The sequence below is a fragment of the Natator depressus genome, chromosome 1 (genome assembly GCF_965152275.1).
Source record: "Natator depressus isolate rNatDep1 chromosome 1, rNatDep2.hap1, whole genome shotgun sequence".
Classification (NCBI taxonomy): Eukaryota; Metazoa; Chordata; order Testudines; family Cheloniidae; genus Natator; species Natator depressus.
Genome location: NC_134234.1, coordinates 306477829 through 306497565, shown reverse-complemented (window position 1 = coordinate 306497565; position 19737 = coordinate 306477829). Strand labels below are relative to the sequence as shown.

The following is a 19737-nucleotide window of genomic DNA, read 5'->3' as shown; positions in this document are numbered from 1 at the left end:
CAAGATACAGATAAAACATATCATATTCTCACCTTTTCAATCCATCATCTTGTCATTGTTACTCTGGGGCCTGTATTTTGAACAGACAGGAATAGTACCCTGCACGGTGGTGTGTCTTGTGCTTTTTCTAAAATTAAATACGCAGTTGGGAGTTAAATTAAGGTCTGACCTCGTACAACTGTAACATAAGCAGACTCCACCCCACAGGAAAGTATTATGCACGACTTCTCTAGAATCTCATCAAAAGTAACATGAGGTCTGACTGGTATAATAAGATTATCTGTGCCTTGATTGGTTCAAACAGCTCTTGTTAAGAAAATAAATGATCTGCCAACTTAGACTCACTAACTGTATTAACAAAATTTACTAACATATATACATATAGTTAAAAAGAAATAAAACCAAGAAAGGTTTAGCTGTTGTACAAATATTTAGTCTTCTACAGTGACAGATCTTGTCACATCGCTATGTGTCACAAAATAGCTCCCAATCTCTCACTTATTCAAACTTTTGTAGACATGGTGAGCCTGATGTGACACCAAGATTTACAGATTCCATGATGGCCAATCCTAGTCTTTTAATAATTTCCATTTTAAAACAGAAGCTGGAGACACAGCATCATAGCCAATGCTGACAAGTCTGACCAAGAAGCTCTGAGTAATGCCATCAAGGATATTCGTATCTAGCAAGTTAAACCACAGCCACAGGGTGAGTGGCAAACTGGATTTTTTCTCCACTTAATTTATTTACCTACAAAAACACAGCTCAGATGCAGATTGAGTTAAATCCTGGTCATTTTATTATCCATGTATCCAGCTATAGTTATTGAGGCACAAGTGACTAAACTAAACTCATTCCAGATTAGACCACAGGCTAAGGACCATAAGCTTCCCATATCTCTGCCTTTCCTTTAACCACTCTGATTAAATTAATTTTATTAGATTGTAAAATGAGGGTGAGACAAATTGTCATAGCTCCATTGCCCCATCTTCATATGTGTTTGTACGGTATAAAGAACAATGGGGTCCCCATTCTAAACAGGGACTCCGAGCACTACTGCAATATACATAAATTAATAATAATAAATTTTGTTCACAGTGACATACCTTGCCCATGTTACTTGACCAAGTGTGGTGAGGTTCCAGAGACACCATTCAGTATGATGGACAGGACTAGTGCAGAGAACCTTCCCTACAGTGGGCTTAGAACAAGCTGATAGTAAGGGAAAAAAATTTCTCATTTGAGAACACAGAAATGTTCTTATTGTTGCTGACCCCTGAATCCACTAATTCCCTTCTTGTCACATAACCATAACCCCATGACCAGCACTAGTCCATATGCATAATACAAGGATAATGCAGACTTTTTTCTCTTTTAAATTGAAAAACTACACCCGGTTTTGCAGTTTATGTACACACCTGGGGTCTGAGTCTGATTTCACAATGGTTTAAATCAGCAGTAATTTCATTAAAGTTAATTTAATTACGTTGGATGTAATACCAGTATAAGTGAGATCAGAATCTCAGCCAGAGTCCTGCATTGGCAAATATGGATAAATTGAGGTAGTTTGTTAGAATTTACATCTTGGGGTCAATTCACAACAGAAAGGGCTATGCTCAGGCCGCCTTATGATGCTGTTAATTTATTGTGCATTGAGAATGTATAAGATAGTCAAGATAGTCAACACAGATAACTCATTATTGAGACAACAGATAAATTATAGAGTAATCTAGAGGCTTTTTAAAGTACTGGTAGATGATTATTGCAGGTACTTTACTCACTTGCTCGACTTTATGTATTTACAGTCCTGTAATGTAAAAATCAATTTGTTCCGTTAATGCTGGATGACTATTGCGCAAAATGAGTCAGAAAGTCAGGAATGTGGCCGAACATATGAATTTCCACCTTACCTACAGTAGCATTATAGAGACGTTCATAGAAGCAGCTAAAACATGAGACATTCCCAGTGTTTCCATGTTGAAGTTTTTTAAACGAAACAGCTCCCATGTAGAAACTAGGCCAGCTTTCATGTAGTTGGGCAGCACTGCAAAATTATATTCAGATATACTATGAAAAATAGAGTGACGCATAATGAATGGATGAAGTGAGTAGTGGGTTAGTTAAGTGAGGAAGCAAAGTTAGCTGTTTGTCTTTGTCTGTCCTTAGTAAACAAATTTATAGTGGCATAGCTCAGTCCTGCACAAAAATACCCATATAGGATCGTTTTCAGATCGATGGAGGCTGTTTTGGGCCCAGTATTAAGATATCTAATCCAGAAATAACTGATTTGAACTTGTTACCAACACTATTTACATCAAAATAATTGAAGCAGGGATCCCTGCAGTGTCATTCTGGACCCCAAATCTTAAACAATTCTTTTCCATGTTCTCAGCAGTGCATTTTGATGTATTCCAAATGTATGTAAATAATGCTTTGATTCATTAGCTAATATGATAACTATCAAACTGTAGGTATCACTAAGTGCTTCCAAAAAACATATAAAACACTTTTCAGAGACATAAAATGTTATTAATGTCCCATCCTGCACAGAGAATGCACCTGCCATAAATACACAACCCTACCACCCTCAATGCCTTACCCAAGTAAAAGAAAACCACCCATTGGTTGCAAAGGCTTTTGGATCAGGTCCTAAGAGCTTGGCTCGGATCTCACTGAAGTCAGTGGAAAAACTCTCTTTGACTTCATTGGGCCCAAGAATTGGCCCAACATATTCAGTCATCACAACAGAGAGAGCTTGGAATAGGGTGATCAGACAGCAAATGTGAAAAATTGGGATGGGGGTGGGGGGTAATAGGAGCCTACATAAGAAAAAGACCCCAAAATCAGGACTGTCCCTATAAAATTGGGACATATGGTTACCCTAGCTTGGAAGGCAGTTCTGGTGTTCACCAAAAATTACGTATTGCATTCCAGGGGGTTCCATAATTTTCCATGTTTGTTTCAGTGTTACAAAGGGTGAGTCTTGAAAATCACCAAAAGTGTGTTATATAAATTATGGACAGCCCCAGACTCCAGTGTCACACGTCAAGGAGCATCCCAAGGGAAGAGCCCTCCATTGAGCGTCCGCCGCTGACAGCCCTGGAAACACAGTATTAATGCACTTCCGTAGGGCCCCAGCGACTGGTGGCAGGGACACAGCGCACCAGCCGCTTACAGAACCACATCATCGCTTGTCTCTCGCTGGCACGGGGATTGTCAGTGTCACTGGCACGCCGCTGGCGATGGGGCAAGTGGAGACCCCCTGCCCTGCAGGTTTCAGAATAGCAGCCGTGTTAGTCCGTATTCGCAAAAAGAAAAGGAGTACTTGTGGCACCTTAGAGACTAACCAATTTATTGGAGCATAAGCTTTCGGGAGCTACAGCTCACTTCATCGGATGCATTCAGTGTGTTCACGGGCCTGTGGGCGTGTCCGTGGTGCTGGGGGCTGAGATCCCCATCACGCAGCATGTCCAGGGGGCAGGGGGCCGCGATTCCCCCGTCACACGGCCCGTCCGGGGCTGGCACAAGCTGGCACGCTCCAGAGCCCCCAGCAGGCCCCATTCTCGCTTCCTGACACCTAGATAGCGTCATTCCGCCTGCAGCCAGTCAGCCCTCCTGCGGCTGTGACTCCCCCTCCATCCGCCAGAGGGCGCCAGACACAGACGCAGCGCTGTACAGGCCACTCATGGCCCCGGCCGCTGAGCGCAGGTCGCGCAAGTTCATTTTGTTACTGACTCTTTGCGCCGAGAGCATGCGCATTCCCCATGCTCTCCAATCCTCCATTCGCAGGCCCGCCTCACTCAGAAACGGCGCATGCGATTACCGTGCCGCATATGCATGCGCACTCAGACACAGAACTCCCACAGCCTCGCTCTCAGGCCCGGCCTTCTAGGCGCAAGCGGCCTTCAGCTTCCACCGGCTTGTCCTCTAACCAACAGCCCAAAGATATCACGAGGCGCATGCGCGTTTTTGGGCCGTCCCCGGCGGTTGGTGTCAGTGCTGTATTGCTTGGCCGCAGCCATGGCCGGGGCGCTGAAGAAGGTGAGGGCCGGGGTCGTGGGCTTCTCCTTCACCGCCACGCCCGTAGGGATTCCCCTCCCGTAGGGCTGGGCGCGTGGCTGGTCCTGCGGGGCGGCTTCTCCCCGCCGCCGCCTAGGGGCTGCTCGCCTCGGGTCGCCCACGGGCTGCGCCCATTTCCCGCGCGGCGGTGCCTGCCTGGGCAAGGGCAGGCCTGGCGGCCGGCGGGGGCTGATGGTGGTGGGCCTGGTGAAACTCCCCCCCCCCCCTCCGCTTCCGATGGGAGCCAAGGATCCTCGGGACGCGCCGGGCAGCCAGCGCTGGCAAGGGCCCTTCGCAGGGACAGTCCCCGACGCTGACAGCTCCGCGGGTGCTGGCTGCTCGTTTTGCTTTGGGAGCAAAACAGAGAAATAGCCAGTCTGACAGCCGGGAAAGAAAGCGTTAATTCTACACACTGCTTAACGTGAGCTTCCCCCCCCTCCTTCTCTGCGTGTTTGTAGTGCACCCGTCGCGGTGCTGGCCAGGTCTGCGCTACAGACCTGGCCTAGCCCGGGATCGTTATGTTGCTCAGGGACGTGGATTTTGAGTGACATAGTTATACTGAACTAATCCCTAATGTAGACAGCGCTATGTTGGCAGGAGAGCGTCTCCCATCGACATCGCTACCACCTCTTGGGGTGGTGGATTATGTATGCGGATGGGAGAAGTGCAGCTGCCGTGTTGTAAGTGAAGACAAGCCCTCAGCAAAGGGAGATGGAGCATCTTGGCCCGCAGCTCCCAGGATATGCGTGGGTTTGTTTTTTTTAATCCTTAACTCCACATTTTGTAATTCCCACGATGTGCTTCCGTTCAGCTGAAGTTATGAGTCAATAGTGTGTATTACAAAAAGACTTGAAATAAATGCTTTCACTTACTAAATGTGTTCTGTTTGTGCAGACCACTGGGCTCGTGGGACTAGCTGTAGCTGAGACGCCTCACGAGGTATGTTTCAAGTATATTTTTAATATCTAGTTGAAATGGACTGAAAATCAGAGTATTCACTTGTTTTGCTTGACTTATGTGTATATTTTAAGTATCTTATGATCCTACAGCGAGAACAGTTATTTGAAATCCAGAATTTGACCAGCTCCAAAACTTTGTTTGATGGAGAATATTGGCTATGGTCTGGAAAGGTTTTCTTTTAAAAATAAAAAAGGCAGATCTTTTGCAGATGTTTTTTGTTCTATAAATATAAAAATTTAACTTGGTAGTTGCTTCTGAGAAACAATTAATTTCCAAAATCACTTACAGTAAGGCCTTTCAAACATGAAGTAGTAATATTTTTCTTTGTAGAGCCCTAAAGTGGTGAAAAGAACTGTGTAACTTACCAGATGGAGTGCAACTATTTAGGTTTGGGGGCTTGTAAATGTAATTATTATTCCACATACATAGATTTTCCCAGATCAAATAATAGATTCTGCAGCTCGATACTAATCTTGCTGTAATATTTAATACCTGATCTACGGGGCAGGAGCGGTGTCTAGATTGTAAACTCTTTGGAGCAGGGACCCACATTTTGTTAGGTTTGTATAGTGTCCAGTGCAGTGGGGCCTTGGCTCAAGACTGTAGCTTGTAGGCATTACTGTAATACAAAGAATACATCTCTTGATAATTCTCACTGGCACTCCTAAGGAAGTAGCTTGCTAGTTCATCTAGGATAGAGGCCCCCACTGTGAGGGATGTGCCCCCCTGGGGGGGTGCTGAGGCCCAGGCCATCTCCCATGAGGGGGGTGGGGAGAGAGCAACACTCAACTCCGCTTCTGGCCCCCAGCTGCCAGCTCTGCTCCTGGCCCTGCCCGGGACCCCCAGCCTGCCCCGTGCTCTCGACCTCCCCCAGCTGTGGCCTCAGCCTTGGCCCCCTTACCCGTCTGCGTTCCCCCCCCCCCCCCCCCGAAGCAGCAGCTCAGCTCCTGGCTGCGAGCGGGGGGCAGGCAGGAATAAGAGGGGGCACAAGGTAAAAGTTTGGGGGCCACTGATCTATGACATAAGATTTTTCCACTACCGAATTTGAAAGAACTCTTTGATTGTTTAATATCACAGCAATCCCATATCTTTCTCTGAAACATTGAAATTTTCAGACTACACAATAATCCCACTAGGGAGAGATCATGCCAGTGCCACTGCTAGTGTTGTTTGGAGTATAAAACTAACAGGAGTATAAAACTAACTGTTACAGATAAAGAGCCATATCTACAGGGCTGTCTTACAACTTGTATGAGAGTAAATTTATTTCAGATTTTAATTTATAACAATTTGAGTCATAAACTCATCAGGGCTGCAATTAACCCCTTGGTCTTAACACACTATTTTCCTTCTCTTTTCCTGCTGTTGTCTGTATAATCCTGCTTCTGCTCCTTGTCCTTACCTCCAGTTTCCCACTCCTATTCCTTCCACTCAGAAATTACCCTGTTGGTTCCGCTATCCACCTTCTACTAAAGCCCAATCTCATCTGTTTCCCAACTGCTGCGAATTTTTTCCTAACCCGTGAAGTTTCTTAAAAACATGCTGAGGGTGTTTATCCAAATCCACAGACTTTTCTACTGATGAATGTAAATGAAATCATTCTACTGTCGGCACGGGTAACAGGTGCCCTTTTTAGTGGACTCTGGGGGGAGGGAGGAAGTGGCTATATGTTTTGGCTTTGATGAAGAAAATAGTCAAGAAGATTAGCAAGGTAGTTTTATACTCTACAGTTGAGTCCAAACTGGAACCCCGAATTGAAATGCATCCTGGCCCAAACCCAGGTCAGAATCCTGCACTCAGACCCAGCTACTTTATTGGTATAGCCAGTGTGAATTTGAATGCTGCAGTTCTCTATATTTTACTTTGTGGGCTCGTAAATTATTTAAATATTTCTGTTAACGGTCATTTACTATTTACACACTTGCACCTTTCTTCCAATCATTTCAGCACCTGAGGATACTGTATACAAAAATTCTCGCTGCTCTGCAGGACATCCCCAAAGATGCAGCATATAGGAAATACACTGAACAGATTGTAAATGAGCGGTTTAACATGGTAAAAACAGTAAGTATAGCACTACTTGTAAATATTTTATATGCAAAGTTTGTACAGCAAAGACTATAGTATTCTCAAAATCTCAGTTTATCTTCAAAGAACATATAGAAGTTATCTTTTCAGGGAGATGATCACGGTCACATACTGTTTCTGATTACATAAACTACTACTCTTTTGTGTATTTAACTAGAAAATAGCAATGGTGTCTTATCACTGATTTCTGCTAAAAATAGAAATAGAAAGTAGTTATCTGAAGATTTGCAGAATAGCAGACTTCCAGGTATTTTATTTTATTTACACTCACTCACTCTTTTACCAAATGAACTATTTTAGCTCTTTCTTGCTGTTCAACATTTTTGGAACAACCACTTTTCCATTGGCCAGGGTCAAATAGCTCGTTCTAGTGTTGCATTCTTGCTTTTGTTTGACTACAGTGACTTGTTGAAAGGATGAGTATCTTATTTCTCCAGAAAGCTATGATCCCACTTTCCGTCGACAATCTGTAGTACAACAGAATGCTATTTTTGCTATCTTTGCTAAATCTGAATTGCAGTAAAATAACTTTTGGGGGGTATTTGACTGTCTTTATATTGTCAGTGAGACATTGCTTATAGCAGGAAAGAACAGTACAGGAATCATGTATTCCTGTAGTGTAAAATAGGTCACCTTGAAGCTAACTCATTTGAGTGGTTACATTTAGGAAGAATTGGACACTGTATGATCTATTTTAAGTTATGTCTTTAAGTTCTGCACTTGATATTTTAAAATAAAACTAAACATTTATTTTATTTTACCTGAATTCACAGGAACCTAATGTGGAAAAACTAGAAGACAAAATGAAAAGTGGTCAGATAGAAGAAGTGATAATACAGGTAAAGTTGAATATTGTTTAAAAATGCCTTTGCTGAAAGGCGACAACTAGATATGAGTGCTTTCTTTGCTCTTCTGTGAAAAGAGAAATGACTAGCATTAACAGTATATTAAATATATAATAGCAGCATGCCTTTTCTAAACAGACATTATTTTCATCACAGAAGGAAGTGAATGTGCTCTGCCTGATCCATATGTGCATGGAAGTAAAAAGTGCTTTTAGCTATTTAAGATTCAGTCCATGTACTGTATTAGCCCTTGTAACCGTGAGGATGGTCTCTACAAGGAGACTACATATGACTAATCACTGAAGGAAGCCACCAAAGGAAGTAATAGATTCTCCATCTTTTGATGTTTTCAAATCAAGGCTGGATGCCTTTCTGGGAAATAGTCTTTAGCCAAACACAAACTATTGAGCACAGTTTGGGGATAACTGGGTGAATTAATGGGCTGTGTTATGCAGGAGGTCAGACTAGATCAGGGATCGGCAGCCTTTGTCACGCGGCCCGTCAAGGATAGCCGCTGGCAGGCTGGGGCGGTTTGTTTACCTGCAGTATCTGCAGGTTCCGCCTATCGCAGGTCCCACTGGCTGCGGCTCGCTGCTCCAGGCCAATGGGGGCTACGGGAAGCGGCATGGGCCGAGGTATGTGCTGGCCACCACTTTCCGCGGCCACCACTTTCCGCAGCCCCCATTGGCCTGGAGCAATGAACCACGGCCAGTGGGAGCTGCGATCGGCCGAACCTGCAGACGCTGCAGGTAAACAAACCATCCTGGTCCGCCAGCGGCTTTCCCTGATGGGCTGCATGCCAAAGGTTGCCAATCCCTGCACTAGATGATTTAGTGGTCCTTCTAGCCTTAAACTCTCTGAATAAAAATGACACTTTCTACCAGTCTTTGGTTCAAGCAAGGTCAAGAAAACTAAAAGAAGGAACTTTTTTTTTTCTTCAAGATATGGCAAAATCAGATCCTAATATTTAACATCAGATATTAAGTACTGAGTAGTAAAGATGACTGATTTTTACCCTACGGCAGAAATGATGCAACTAAAAGGAAAAACTAGTAAACTTCCCTGATCCCACATTAACATACTATTCCCCCATGAACTCTGTTACTTTCTCTAATAATGATCCTTTGCATGGCAACTTATTTGACAAACCTTACATTAGTGAAGGTCGGAGTCCTTTATCTTATGGGAAGTATGCGCTAATGGTTGAATTTTGCTCTCAGATTTGCAGACGGAACTCCTAATGATTGGAGTTGTGTACTTAGGACTAAATATTGCTTTCAAGTGTGGGAAATCCTACTATAGAATAGCAGTTTCTGAGATCAAAATTGCTGACAGCTTCTGTTATATGGGAACTGAAAAGTACATTGATTTCAATCATAAATGTGACTAGAAAGTATATATTTTTAAAAAATTAACTAGTTGCGGGGTTGTGCTGAATGTCTAAACAGCGAATGAGAAGACTGTTTAGCAACAGTGTACTGTAAAACTGTCCTCACCTTCTGGTCCTCTGAAGCTGCAGATAACAGTTCTTGCTTAATGACATTATGGTATATGTTGTTCAGGAGCTTTTGAGTCAAGAAAGTTGTGAGGTTTTTGAACTGTGGAACACAGTTATACAATTACTTTTTGTCCCAAAGTGTTATCCTCTTGATGGCATATATTTTTTAATAAGTGGGCAATACAGTAATAAAAGATAAGTGCTTAATTAACCACCCTCAACCCCAATTATGCAGTTAGGTTGGCTCTGTTCTCCAGCAGGATTCTATGGTGGTTGTGACTTTATCAGCATAATATATGCCAGGAGTAGTTTCCAACCTTAGCGAGTTGAAGTTGCTCAACTGTGGAGGGCCTACCTACTTTTTCTATTCTCACATGTCTTTTTGTCTAGTCTAACTTCAGTGCTCTTTATATTTTTGAGGATTTCCATCCCCCTGCACTAACTTTCTCTGCCACTTCCCTTCAGTCTGTTTCCTACTTTCTTTCTTTCTTTCTTTCTTTCTTTCTTTCTTTCTTTCTTTCTTTCTTTCTTTCTTTCTTTCTTTCTTTTATTCTTGTGGATTTTTTTTTCTCCTCCCCTCTTCATATTTCTTCTGTCTACTCCTGGGGAAATTCTGCACTGGGAAATTCTGCACACAAATTCTACATATTTTGTCAAAAATAACACTATATAATCAGGACAGTTTCAAGTATTTTGGTAATTTATTTCAAAATACCTGTCAGCAACTGTTTGTAAGAATACAGACACACAAAAAATTCCCCCAGGAGTACAGAGTTAAAGAAGATCCTGTTTCTCTGCCGCCCCCCCGCCCCCCCCCCCCACAACCCTTAGAGCCCAGCAGGGGGCCAGAGACCCGCCCCCCCAGAGCCCAGCCATGGTTCTCCCCCCCAGCCCAGACACTCGTGTCCCCTCCTTCCCCAGAGCCCTTCTGTGGGGTGCCCCCCCAGCCCAGAAACCCCCAACCCGCAGAGCCCAGCTGCAGAGCACCTCCCACCCAGACACTCGTACACATCCCCCAGAGCCCCGCTGTGGGCCCCCCTAGCCCAGACACCCGCATCCCTTCCCCTCCAGAGCCCAGCTGTGGGGGCATCCAAGCCTAGACACCTGCCCTCCCCCACAGAGGCTAGCTGCAGCCCCCACCAGCCCAGACCCCCGCACACCCTAATCCCCAGAGCCCGGGAAGCCAGAGGGAGAAACAGCCTGATGCTGGGTCCTGGGCTAGTGTGCCACCCCCTTCTTTCAGGGCATGCTGGGAATTGCAGCTGCCAGGAACCGTCCAACTCCTCCTTCCTTCCTCCCCACCCCGGCAGTATCTTCTACTTGCAACAGTTCTGCAGCCCATTTCTGTGGCGGAGAAAAAGGAAATTCAACACTCTCGGTGTACAAATTCTGCATGCACAGTGGCACAGAATTCCCCCAGGAGTATCTATCCTACCCACATACGACCCTAAGAGGGATCCATGCTTGGCTTAGAGGAACAATGTTAGTGCTCAAGTACTCCTGTGGGCCAAAGAGGAGAAGTGTAGTGCTTGAGCAACTTTTCCTGCTTGTTATGTTCTCTGACTGCATGATCATGATGGAGGAGGGAGGGAAGACAGGAAGGTGGGTGGTTTAAAAAGAGGTGTTGGTCATTCTTTGCTCTTCAGTTAGGAAGCACTTTTGCAGTGGGGTTGGGAGTATGGAATCTTTGCTGACTCCTTCTCTTTTGGGTGCCAGTCAGACAGGAAAGGTGACGGAGCAGCCCTTGGAGCCTGGAGTTTCTCTGTGAATTGTTTCCCCCCACAGATGTGGGTTGAGTTGCTCTGGTGATTACATGGAGCTAAGACCATTTCTGCCCTTGGAATGGTCTTGAACTGCTTTTAGGCGACCTGACCCACAGTTTGGGAAACAGTTTGCTGCAGTGTCACTTGGAGTGGGTGTTGAGTAGTCTGATCTTGGGTTGCCAGGGTAAAGGTATGTTTGTAATAAATGATCTTATTCATGCTATTTGGGGTTATATAATATAATTCTATAATTTGTTTTAATTTAGTTGTAAATCGGCCTTAATTCAACATCTGATTAATCTCCTTTTACAAATGGATTGTAAATTCTTCAAGACAGAGGAATCTTTTTGTTATGTTTGTATAGCACCTACCTTGGAGCCCCTTAGGAATTACTGCAATACAAATAAGCATTTATGTTTTCTGCTTGCCTTTAAGAGCAGTTGGGTTGCTGCTATTCTGTTTTTATTCAGTTTTTTCTCACTCGTGTTCAACTAATCAAATTATTAATCTGCAAACTTCTAGCTATTTAAAATAGAGGTTCTGTCCCAAATAGAGAACTCTTGTTATGTCATGAGCAGTATGTTCGTACAATAGCTATAGTTAGGGCCCTACAAAATTCACCATGAAAAACGCATCACAAACCGTGAAATCTGGTCTTTCCCCGTGAAATCTGGTCTTTGTGTGCTTTTTCCTTCTACTATACAGATTTGACGGGGAGACCAGCATTTCTCAAATTGGGGTCCTGACCCAAAAAGGGGTTGTGGGGGGGGAGGGAGGGTCGCAAGATTATTTTGGGGGAGGTGCGGTATTGCCACCCTTACTTCTATCCTGCCTTCTGAGCTGGGCAGCCAGAGAGCAGCGCCTGTTGGCCGGGCACCCAGCTCTGGAGACGGTGCCCCGCCAGTAGCAGTGCAATAGTAAGGGTGGCAATACTATCCTTACTTCTGCACTGCTAGTGGCAGCAGCTCTGCCTTCAGAGCTGGGCGCCCAGCCAGCAGGCGCTGCTCTCTGGCCACCCAGCCCTGAAGGCAGCGCCGCCACCAGCAGCAGTGCAGTAGTAAGGGTGGCAGTACTGCAACCCCTCTACAATAACCTTGAGACTCCCCCCACAATTCCTTTTTTTGGTCAGGACCCCTAGAATTGCAACACGGTGAAATCTGAGATTTAAATATTTAAAATTTACAATTTTTAAAATCCTATGACTCTGAAATTGACCATGAATTTGGTATGGCCTTAGGTATAGGGTAGGTAGAAATGCAAATTTCTGCATTTTCGTAATATACCTGCAGTGCCATTCTACTTACTCCTGTAAATTTGAACTCTATCATAATTACAGTGAGCTTCATTGACTGTTCAGATATGAGAATAGAATTTATGGCTTTGCTTTGTGATCCATTGGCCCAATGGCTGAATTGCTTGCAAAGCATTCTAGATGGAACTTTGTTATTCGAACAGCTTGTAAATTCATAAAATATGTTCTCCAATTATAGATTAGTCAGACTTAGATCAATATCTCAGAATATAATTAAAATTAAGAATCTCTTGTATATTTTTATCGACAGGCTGAAAGTGAGCTCTCTCTGGCAAGAAAAATGGTACAGTGGAAACCATGGGAGCCTTTAGTTGAAGAACCTCCTACTGACCAATGGCGATGGCCAATATAATAGTCAGCGTTATGTCTGTAACTATTTGAGAATCGAAAAAAACACTTAATTAAATATTAGTATCATGTTACTGAAAATTGTTTGTTTGTCTTTAAGTTAAAGAAAATAGCTTTTGTATATGATTTGTTTTGCCTCAATATCTATTTACATTTAGCAGGATGTAAAGGTCCAGTCTGACTTTCTTGCAAAAATGCTTTACTAAAACTTTGTTAAGCTATTGGGCAATATGATTATTTTCTTTCCTAGTTTGCTGATTAAAAATATATTTAAATAGAAACAGAAACTTTCTTCTGTGTAATTACCCTTCTTTTTTTGTCTGATCCACTTCTTGACATTTTATCACCATGGAAGCCAATTTTCATGTCTCAGACTCTGGATTGTGGCTACACTGAACTGGCTAAGACAAGAAGAGGAAGGGGTGAACTGGATTTTACATAAATGCTTAATGATCAGCCGTGGTGAGATAAATATAGATAAAACTCTGTGTCCGTTTGATACTTTTGATTAAATTGGAAATTTGTAAAGTTTTGGAAGTCACTCTGGGGAAAAGGCAAATAATAAAAAACAAGTCTGCAACCAAAGTTATATAACTAATGGAGGCAAAAAGTACTAAACTTAAAGTTCCACTACCCTTCCACACACGTGAATTTTGTTTGATAGTGTGCTGGTAATTTTTAAGGATTTAGAGACTTGGAGAATCACTGGGGATAATCCTAGAGTATACAAATGCATCTATAACTCAGCTAATGCTGTGTTGATTGTAAACTGGCATATAGCCTTCAGATACAAGACCTTGACATTCATAATTGAGAGTTTGGGCCGGATTGTTTTTCCTGTTGACTTAAATGGGAATAGAGTAAGGTCATTTGTGAAGAAAAGATTTCAATGTGCATAATAAACCTGTAGAGTTCAACATTGAAAATGCCCTGTATAACAGTTAGAAATCACAGGGATCAAAGCTGAGGCTATTTTTATTCATTCTATTTTATTCAGTACCATGATCCAAGTAATGCTTTCAAGTTTGCACATGACCTATAGCCTCTGAGGAACAGTATGTGAGCTAACAATGCAGTTTTATACAGACGAAGTCACAGTGAGCATCAGAGATTTAGATTAATAGACTGCCAGTACAGTCATATGTAAAACAGCTAGTTTCGGAGAGGCTATTTCCTTAACTAAATACTGTTGTATTTAGGGACTTGGATAATGTTGCAGGAGAACTCTAATCTGCAGTTCATTGTGCAGATACCATGAAGTTAGCAAGCAGGATGCACTGTGCAATTAAGTACATAAAAAATTGTTCTTACTGCTACGTGAACATTGGTGAATACTTACTTGAAATCTGTGCCCAGTTCTGATCCACAGGCTTTCTAAAATGTGAATGTTGAAGGGATAGGAGTGGCATACAGGAAAACCAGGGGACCAATTGAAACTTTTCAAATTTTGGATAACAGTTCTTCACATAAGCAAAGACTACAACTAAGATCCCAAAATATTGGGTAGTTATGTGGAAATTATTTCACCTTAATGGTATATACTAAGGCAGTTGACCTCTTGCGGGGGATAATTAACAAGCCCAAAGAAAAAGTCAGTGATAGAGGCATTTTCAGCGTGGCTCAGGATATGGTGAAGCTAGAACTCTGTACACAGTATGCATGTTTCACTTGCTAAGCCACTTGATTAAACTGTTCTTCCCAAATGCACCCCCACCCTTGTTTTGCAAAGGCTATTTGTTTTATTCCCATTTTAAAAAAATACATAAACTGAGAAGTTTTAGCACTGCTGTTTAGAAGAGTATTATTACAAAGGGTTGGAATCCCTGCTATGAAAATTGATTACGAATAAATGCAATTAGACTTGAAAGCTAAAGTAATGGATTGTCTACATGGCTAGCTTGTGCACTGTATTATTTTCAATATAAGTATTTTCAGGTAAGGAGTAGCCAACTGCATATGTGAAATATTTCATGTACTATTTTAAGCAAATTATCAGACTACACCAGTAAACTGACATTGACTGGGACCCTGCTTTGAGTTGATACTCCTACAAAAATAAGAGCTCCAGAATGTTGAGGATTCCAGGAGGCTGTGGTTTATGAAGTAACAGTTCATTTGGTGTTGCCCAATACTTTTTACATGCATTTTCAATGTGAGATGTAAAACATCTTTTCCATACAAAATTTCAACAACTTTTAAATGAAAATCATACAATATAAGAGTCTAAGTCTGATTATCTTTTTGTGACTAAAGAATAGCTATTCACCCTTTAGGCAGGATTTGATTTGAATCAAACCTGTGTAAATATACCATAAGCGTTTTGACTTATAAACCTGTGGGGAAACAAAGAAAGGAAAATGGAGCTTCAGCTACTGAGTGGTATTTTCAGTGACAAAATTCTACAACTGTTCCATACTATAATTGGATTTGATATTCAAGAGGTAAATGTAAATATATATTTTGGATATTCAGAATGTATTAATGGTTGGATATGGACGCGACTTTTAGGAGTTTAATGTCATGCATCATTCATAGTGGTGGACTTTTCCTTATGAATTTTCACGTTATAAGTACTTGGATTTAACCTATGCTTTTTTTTTTGTTATGAGGAACTAATGATATCCAAATACCTAATATACAGGCAAGAGCAAGCTTAAAGTTGTATATGTTTAGGATACTGGAGAAATGGTAAGGAGAAGATGGTTGGGGAGAGTATACTGGCAAAGATACTACTACAAGTCTAGTTAGTTTCATCCCACTATGTTTTGCTTGTATATTTTTAAATGTTTGACATATCTGTTTAGAGTGCATATTCCTGGGGGTGGGGAAAGTATTCCTACTTTCCCAGCACCAAGTATGTGTTTGGGAAACTACTGTAATACACAACAAAATATATATTTTATTAATTTACTAAATTTGTAGAATTTCTAAATATTTCTAAAATTATATTTATACTGAATTGAATGGAAAGAGAGCTGTTACAGTAGTTGACCAATTGATGTTTTCAGGACAAAATTGCTAGTTTATATTTTGTAAATATCTGAATGTTTACATTTTGAGTAATGAAGTTCTAAAATTTTCATTTTAAAAGATTATCGCCAAGTTAAAGTATCTTTTGGTTATGTGAATGAGAGGTTTTTAATAGACCCCCTCAAATTTTTAATGGGTTCCAGAGCTTCGCTGGATTTGTTTTTGCAGTATTGCTACTGATCCACGATAAGGTTTTGGTTTTGTTTTTTTTAAATGGTAAGGGCTGGTATCTTCCAAGATAAAGCCACTAGATGGCATTCCACATGAGGACTGCAGTTAGGTAAACAAATGCTATTTTATCAGATGCCAAATGATTATATGCTGAATGAGGGTGAGCAATGTCAGATGATGAAAGAGGAATTAAAATAAATGGTTTTAGATAATGGGTACTGAGCTGATGTGAGATGAAGCAAGATGAAAATATGCACATAGGTATGAATTTTCATATTGCATTGAGTAGTTTTCCCATACACATAAGAAAAAACCACTTTGCTCTTATCACGTCTCCAAAGTGCAGTAGCAACTGAAACACGAAGAAAAAAACCTTGCGCCAACTCTGCTGAAAATAAAAAAGGGATGTCGTAGTTAAGTAGAAGTATACGTTGTAGCCTTCAGAACCATCTTCCAATCCTTTCTCCAATCTTCACTCATGCAAGGTATGTCTGCAGTAGGGTTTTTGACTTGAGTGAATTGGCAAATTACCTCCAGGTGGCTAACACATTTTGTAAAGTTAGCTGTGTTAGTCCTAGGACATGACACAAGGCAGGTGAGGTAATATCAGTTATTGGACAAATTTCTGTTGGTGGAAGAGACAAGCTTTTGAAGTTCATAGAGCTTCTGAAGAAGCTTGAAAGCTTGTCTCTTCCACGTACAGAAGTTGGTCCAATAAAAGATTACCTCACCCACATTTGTAAAGGTTAATCTGTACACTCCCTAATTGTTCCAGGTTGCAATAATTTCTAGTTTTTGATTAAAATGGTATACTTTTAAAGTTTTTGAAGTCACTCTGGAACAAACAATTGGGGAGTGTCTAGACTAGCCTGTACAAATGTGTTAACTACCTGGAGATAGCTAGTGGTTTTTGTTTTTTGTTTTGTTTTTTAAAAACACTTTAGTGAAGACAAACCCTACAATTTGCTAATACAGGTTTTCCTGCTTTCTAAGTTGAGAAACAGTTATGGCTTACTCCTATATTAAACCCTGATAATTAAACCCACTTGCAACGATTTTCATTATCTCAGGCTCTATCTATGCTATGGCGATTGTGCTAGCTGTAGTGTAGACATTAACTCCTTCCATCAGTGCACGTTTTCCATTGGTGTAGGAATGCCACCTCCCTGAATGAAGTTAGGTATGTCGACGGAAGCTTTTTTCCATTGAGAACGCTCACTGCAGATGCAGCTAGGTTGGCATAGTTATGTCGGTTGGGTGTGGATTCCCCCATCCCACACCCTGACTGATGTGGTTATGTTGGTAGACCAAGCCTCAGAAAACAGTAAGTAAATCATATGTGCTCTGGATGATAAGATTGCAGATTTAACTGATTTTATGTTGTGGAATCAACATTAAATACCAATTGCTGGTAAAAAAAAAAAAAAAATGGGAACAAGTAATGAATTAGAGCTCTATGATGCATTAGTGTGTGCTATTTTTTAAAATAGTGCCCATTTTCATTTCACTCTTTATCCTAGCCAGCAAAAAACGCATCCTTGCAGAAGAGGGAAGTGTAGCAATTTTTTACTTTACACACAAACTCACTAAAATAAATGTATATATTTGGAATTTAAATCCAAATCACTGCAGCAATCAGCAAAGTACACATACATTTTACAGAGAAGGGTTAATTTGTCAGATTTAATTTTATATAAGATGTACAATATTACAAGTAATTCATTCTAAGACAAATGTGCTAGCAGAGCATATTTTAAAGAGACTAATTATTTTGGCAATCTGTTACCACTTGATTGTCCTCTATTAATCATTCTGGAAATATGTGATAAAAGAAAACATGTTACAATTATCTGATGTAGTACAACAAGGCAACTCAGAGCAAATTTTAAAGTTAAGAAACCTCACCTCTTTAAAACACTGAGACTTTTCTGATGAAAGTCAATATGTAAATACAAAGTATTGTGTAGGATGGGGCTGAATGCAAGAGTTCAGAGCTTATTAGACCACACAATGTACATATTGCCATGTAACGGCAACTGAGAGTTATGTAATGGCAACTGTGAGTGAGGTCTCCATTGCTATCACCTGATCTGTTCAGAGTAGTTATACTCTGAATGGGACCTAGGTTTTTTTTGTTGTTGGCTGCAGGAGCTCTCCAGGGTTTGCCCATTTAAAAAAAGGGGGGGGGGCATAATTGAGTGCTAATGTATACAAAACATACTGCTTGTTTATTTATATACAAGTGAAAGACTGTTTCCCTGTCCCAAAGCGCTTGCAGCCAAAGCTAAAACATATAAAACACTCTGGGGGAGGTGGAGGAGGAGAAACAGTGGACAAGAGTGGGAGAAGGAAATAAAAGGTTTGTTAAGACAGTCATGTAGACAGTAGAGAGCCAAACAAGATGAGACCGATGGGAACTAAGTTTTTGTAGGGTTTTGAAGGTGAGAACTATGGGACTGAATTTGATGCTGAAGGTGAGAAGAAGCCTATAAGGGAATTCAGAGGCACTAGCTATGGTCCTTGTGGTAGGAAAGTGGATGATTTTTCATAGCTGTGTTTAAGGTTGAGAGGTCAAGGAGAGAGTCACTAGACTAGAGAGAATGAGTTTGCACCCATCCACTGTCAATATCCTGATCTTCTCCAGTCAGGTTTCAGGCCAGGTCTTGGAATGGAGACAGCATGGCAATGCTGTCAGGATATTTCCACTGATGAGAAGGCCCATATTCATACCTGTAAATCTGTCTATGGTATGGCATACTATCTGCCTCAGCAATGTTATCAGGATTAACAGGAAAGCATCAAAATGGCTCGCTCCATGTTTCTTTCAGAATCCTCCCAGAGTGGTGATAGTTAGCTGTTCCTCCACCTCCATATGCTCAGCTGTGAATTTTCTCCTCAGTGCATTTTAATACCTAGATGAGTTATTGTGGAAATTGAGTTAATCTGTCATAACAGGAATACCCAGCTTCATCTCATCTTAATTCTAGTACAAATATCACCATTTCAGCACTTGGATGAATGACAGGTGTTTAAAGTTGGGTAAAGGTAAAAAGAAGGAAACATTTCAAAGGGCTAACTATCTCCTTTCATCATATTGTATCGAAAGTTAGCCCCAGATTGTGAAAACATTGCATGACCGTGAGGCCTTTTGGGATTTCTGAATGCAGTTGGATGCTTAAATAGCTATAGCTGCAAAAACACACCCTCCTATTGTTTTACATTTCAAAACAACATCTGCATGAAATTAGCAAAAAAGCTATACCCTCTCCCGTTGGATTATTTCATGAGCCATGTCCTCTTGAATTGCACTAATCCAACCTGAAGATCATTTTTCCTTATTATGAATATGCAGAATTTGAAAACAAACCCTTTATACCAGAATGCAGCAGCGTGCCTGCTCACCAACACCAGCCACTGATAGCACATCACCTCAGTGCTCAAATCACTGTTCCTTTCAGAATAAACAATCAGTTTCAGTCTGTCCCATTTTGCAAGGCCCTCCATAAAAAAGTGGCCCTGAGTGTCTCAGAGACTTTCTGTGACTGACCTCTCAGCTTCATTACTCCAGACCTATGAAATGTCATCCTCAAGGGTAAAATTCAGGATGTTCTCGGAAAGGGCCAAGGCTTTGGAACACATGGCTGGAGGAAATTAGAATGACCT

General features: G+C 41.5%; 2 protein-coding genes across 2 annotated transcripts in view; one reads left to right on the top strand and one right to left on the bottom strand.

The window, feature by feature from the left end:
• The window catches only part of ASB15 (ankyrin repeat and SOCS box containing 15), a 38188-nt gene extending 34991 nt beyond the window's left edge, over positions 1-3197 (bottom strand). The window contains exons 1-3 of the mRNA XM_074942348.1: positions 1911-3197; positions 1107-1212; positions 33-127 (exon numbers count right to left, since the gene is read on the bottom strand). The gene's annotated coding sequence lies outside the window, so the exon portion shown is untranslated. The remainder of the gene's footprint in view (positions 1-32; positions 128-1106; positions 1213-1910) is intronic.
• A 591-nt stretch (positions 3198-3788) lies between these two features.
• Positions 3789-14673, top strand: NDUFA5 (NADH:ubiquinone oxidoreductase subunit A5). Its single transcript, XM_074942349.1, has 5 exons — positions 3789-4041; positions 4954-4998; positions 6967-7083; positions 7881-7946; positions 12776-14673. Exons 1-5 carry the CDS (start codon positions 3814-3816, stop codon positions 12875-12877), a joined length of 558 nt encoding a protein of 185 aa, XP_074798450.1. The 5' UTR covers positions 3789-3813; the 3' UTR covers positions 12878-14673.
• The last annotated feature ends 5064 nt before the right edge of the window (positions 14674-19737 follow it).

Excerpts from the sequence above, each read along its gene's own strand:
- NDUFA5 (XM_074942349.1), top strand. The coding sequence starts at position 3,814 with ATGCGATTACCGTGCCGCATATGCATGCGCACTCAGACACAGAACTCC. Across the intron at positions 4,999-6,966 it reads TAGCTGAGACGCCTCACGAG|CACCTGAGGATACTGTATAC; the intron begins GTATGTTTCAAG and ends CAATCATTTCAG. Across the intron at positions 7,947-12,775 it reads TAGAAGAAGTGATAATACAG|GCTGAAAGTGAGCTCTCTCT; the intron begins GTAAAGTTGAAT and ends TTTTATCGACAG.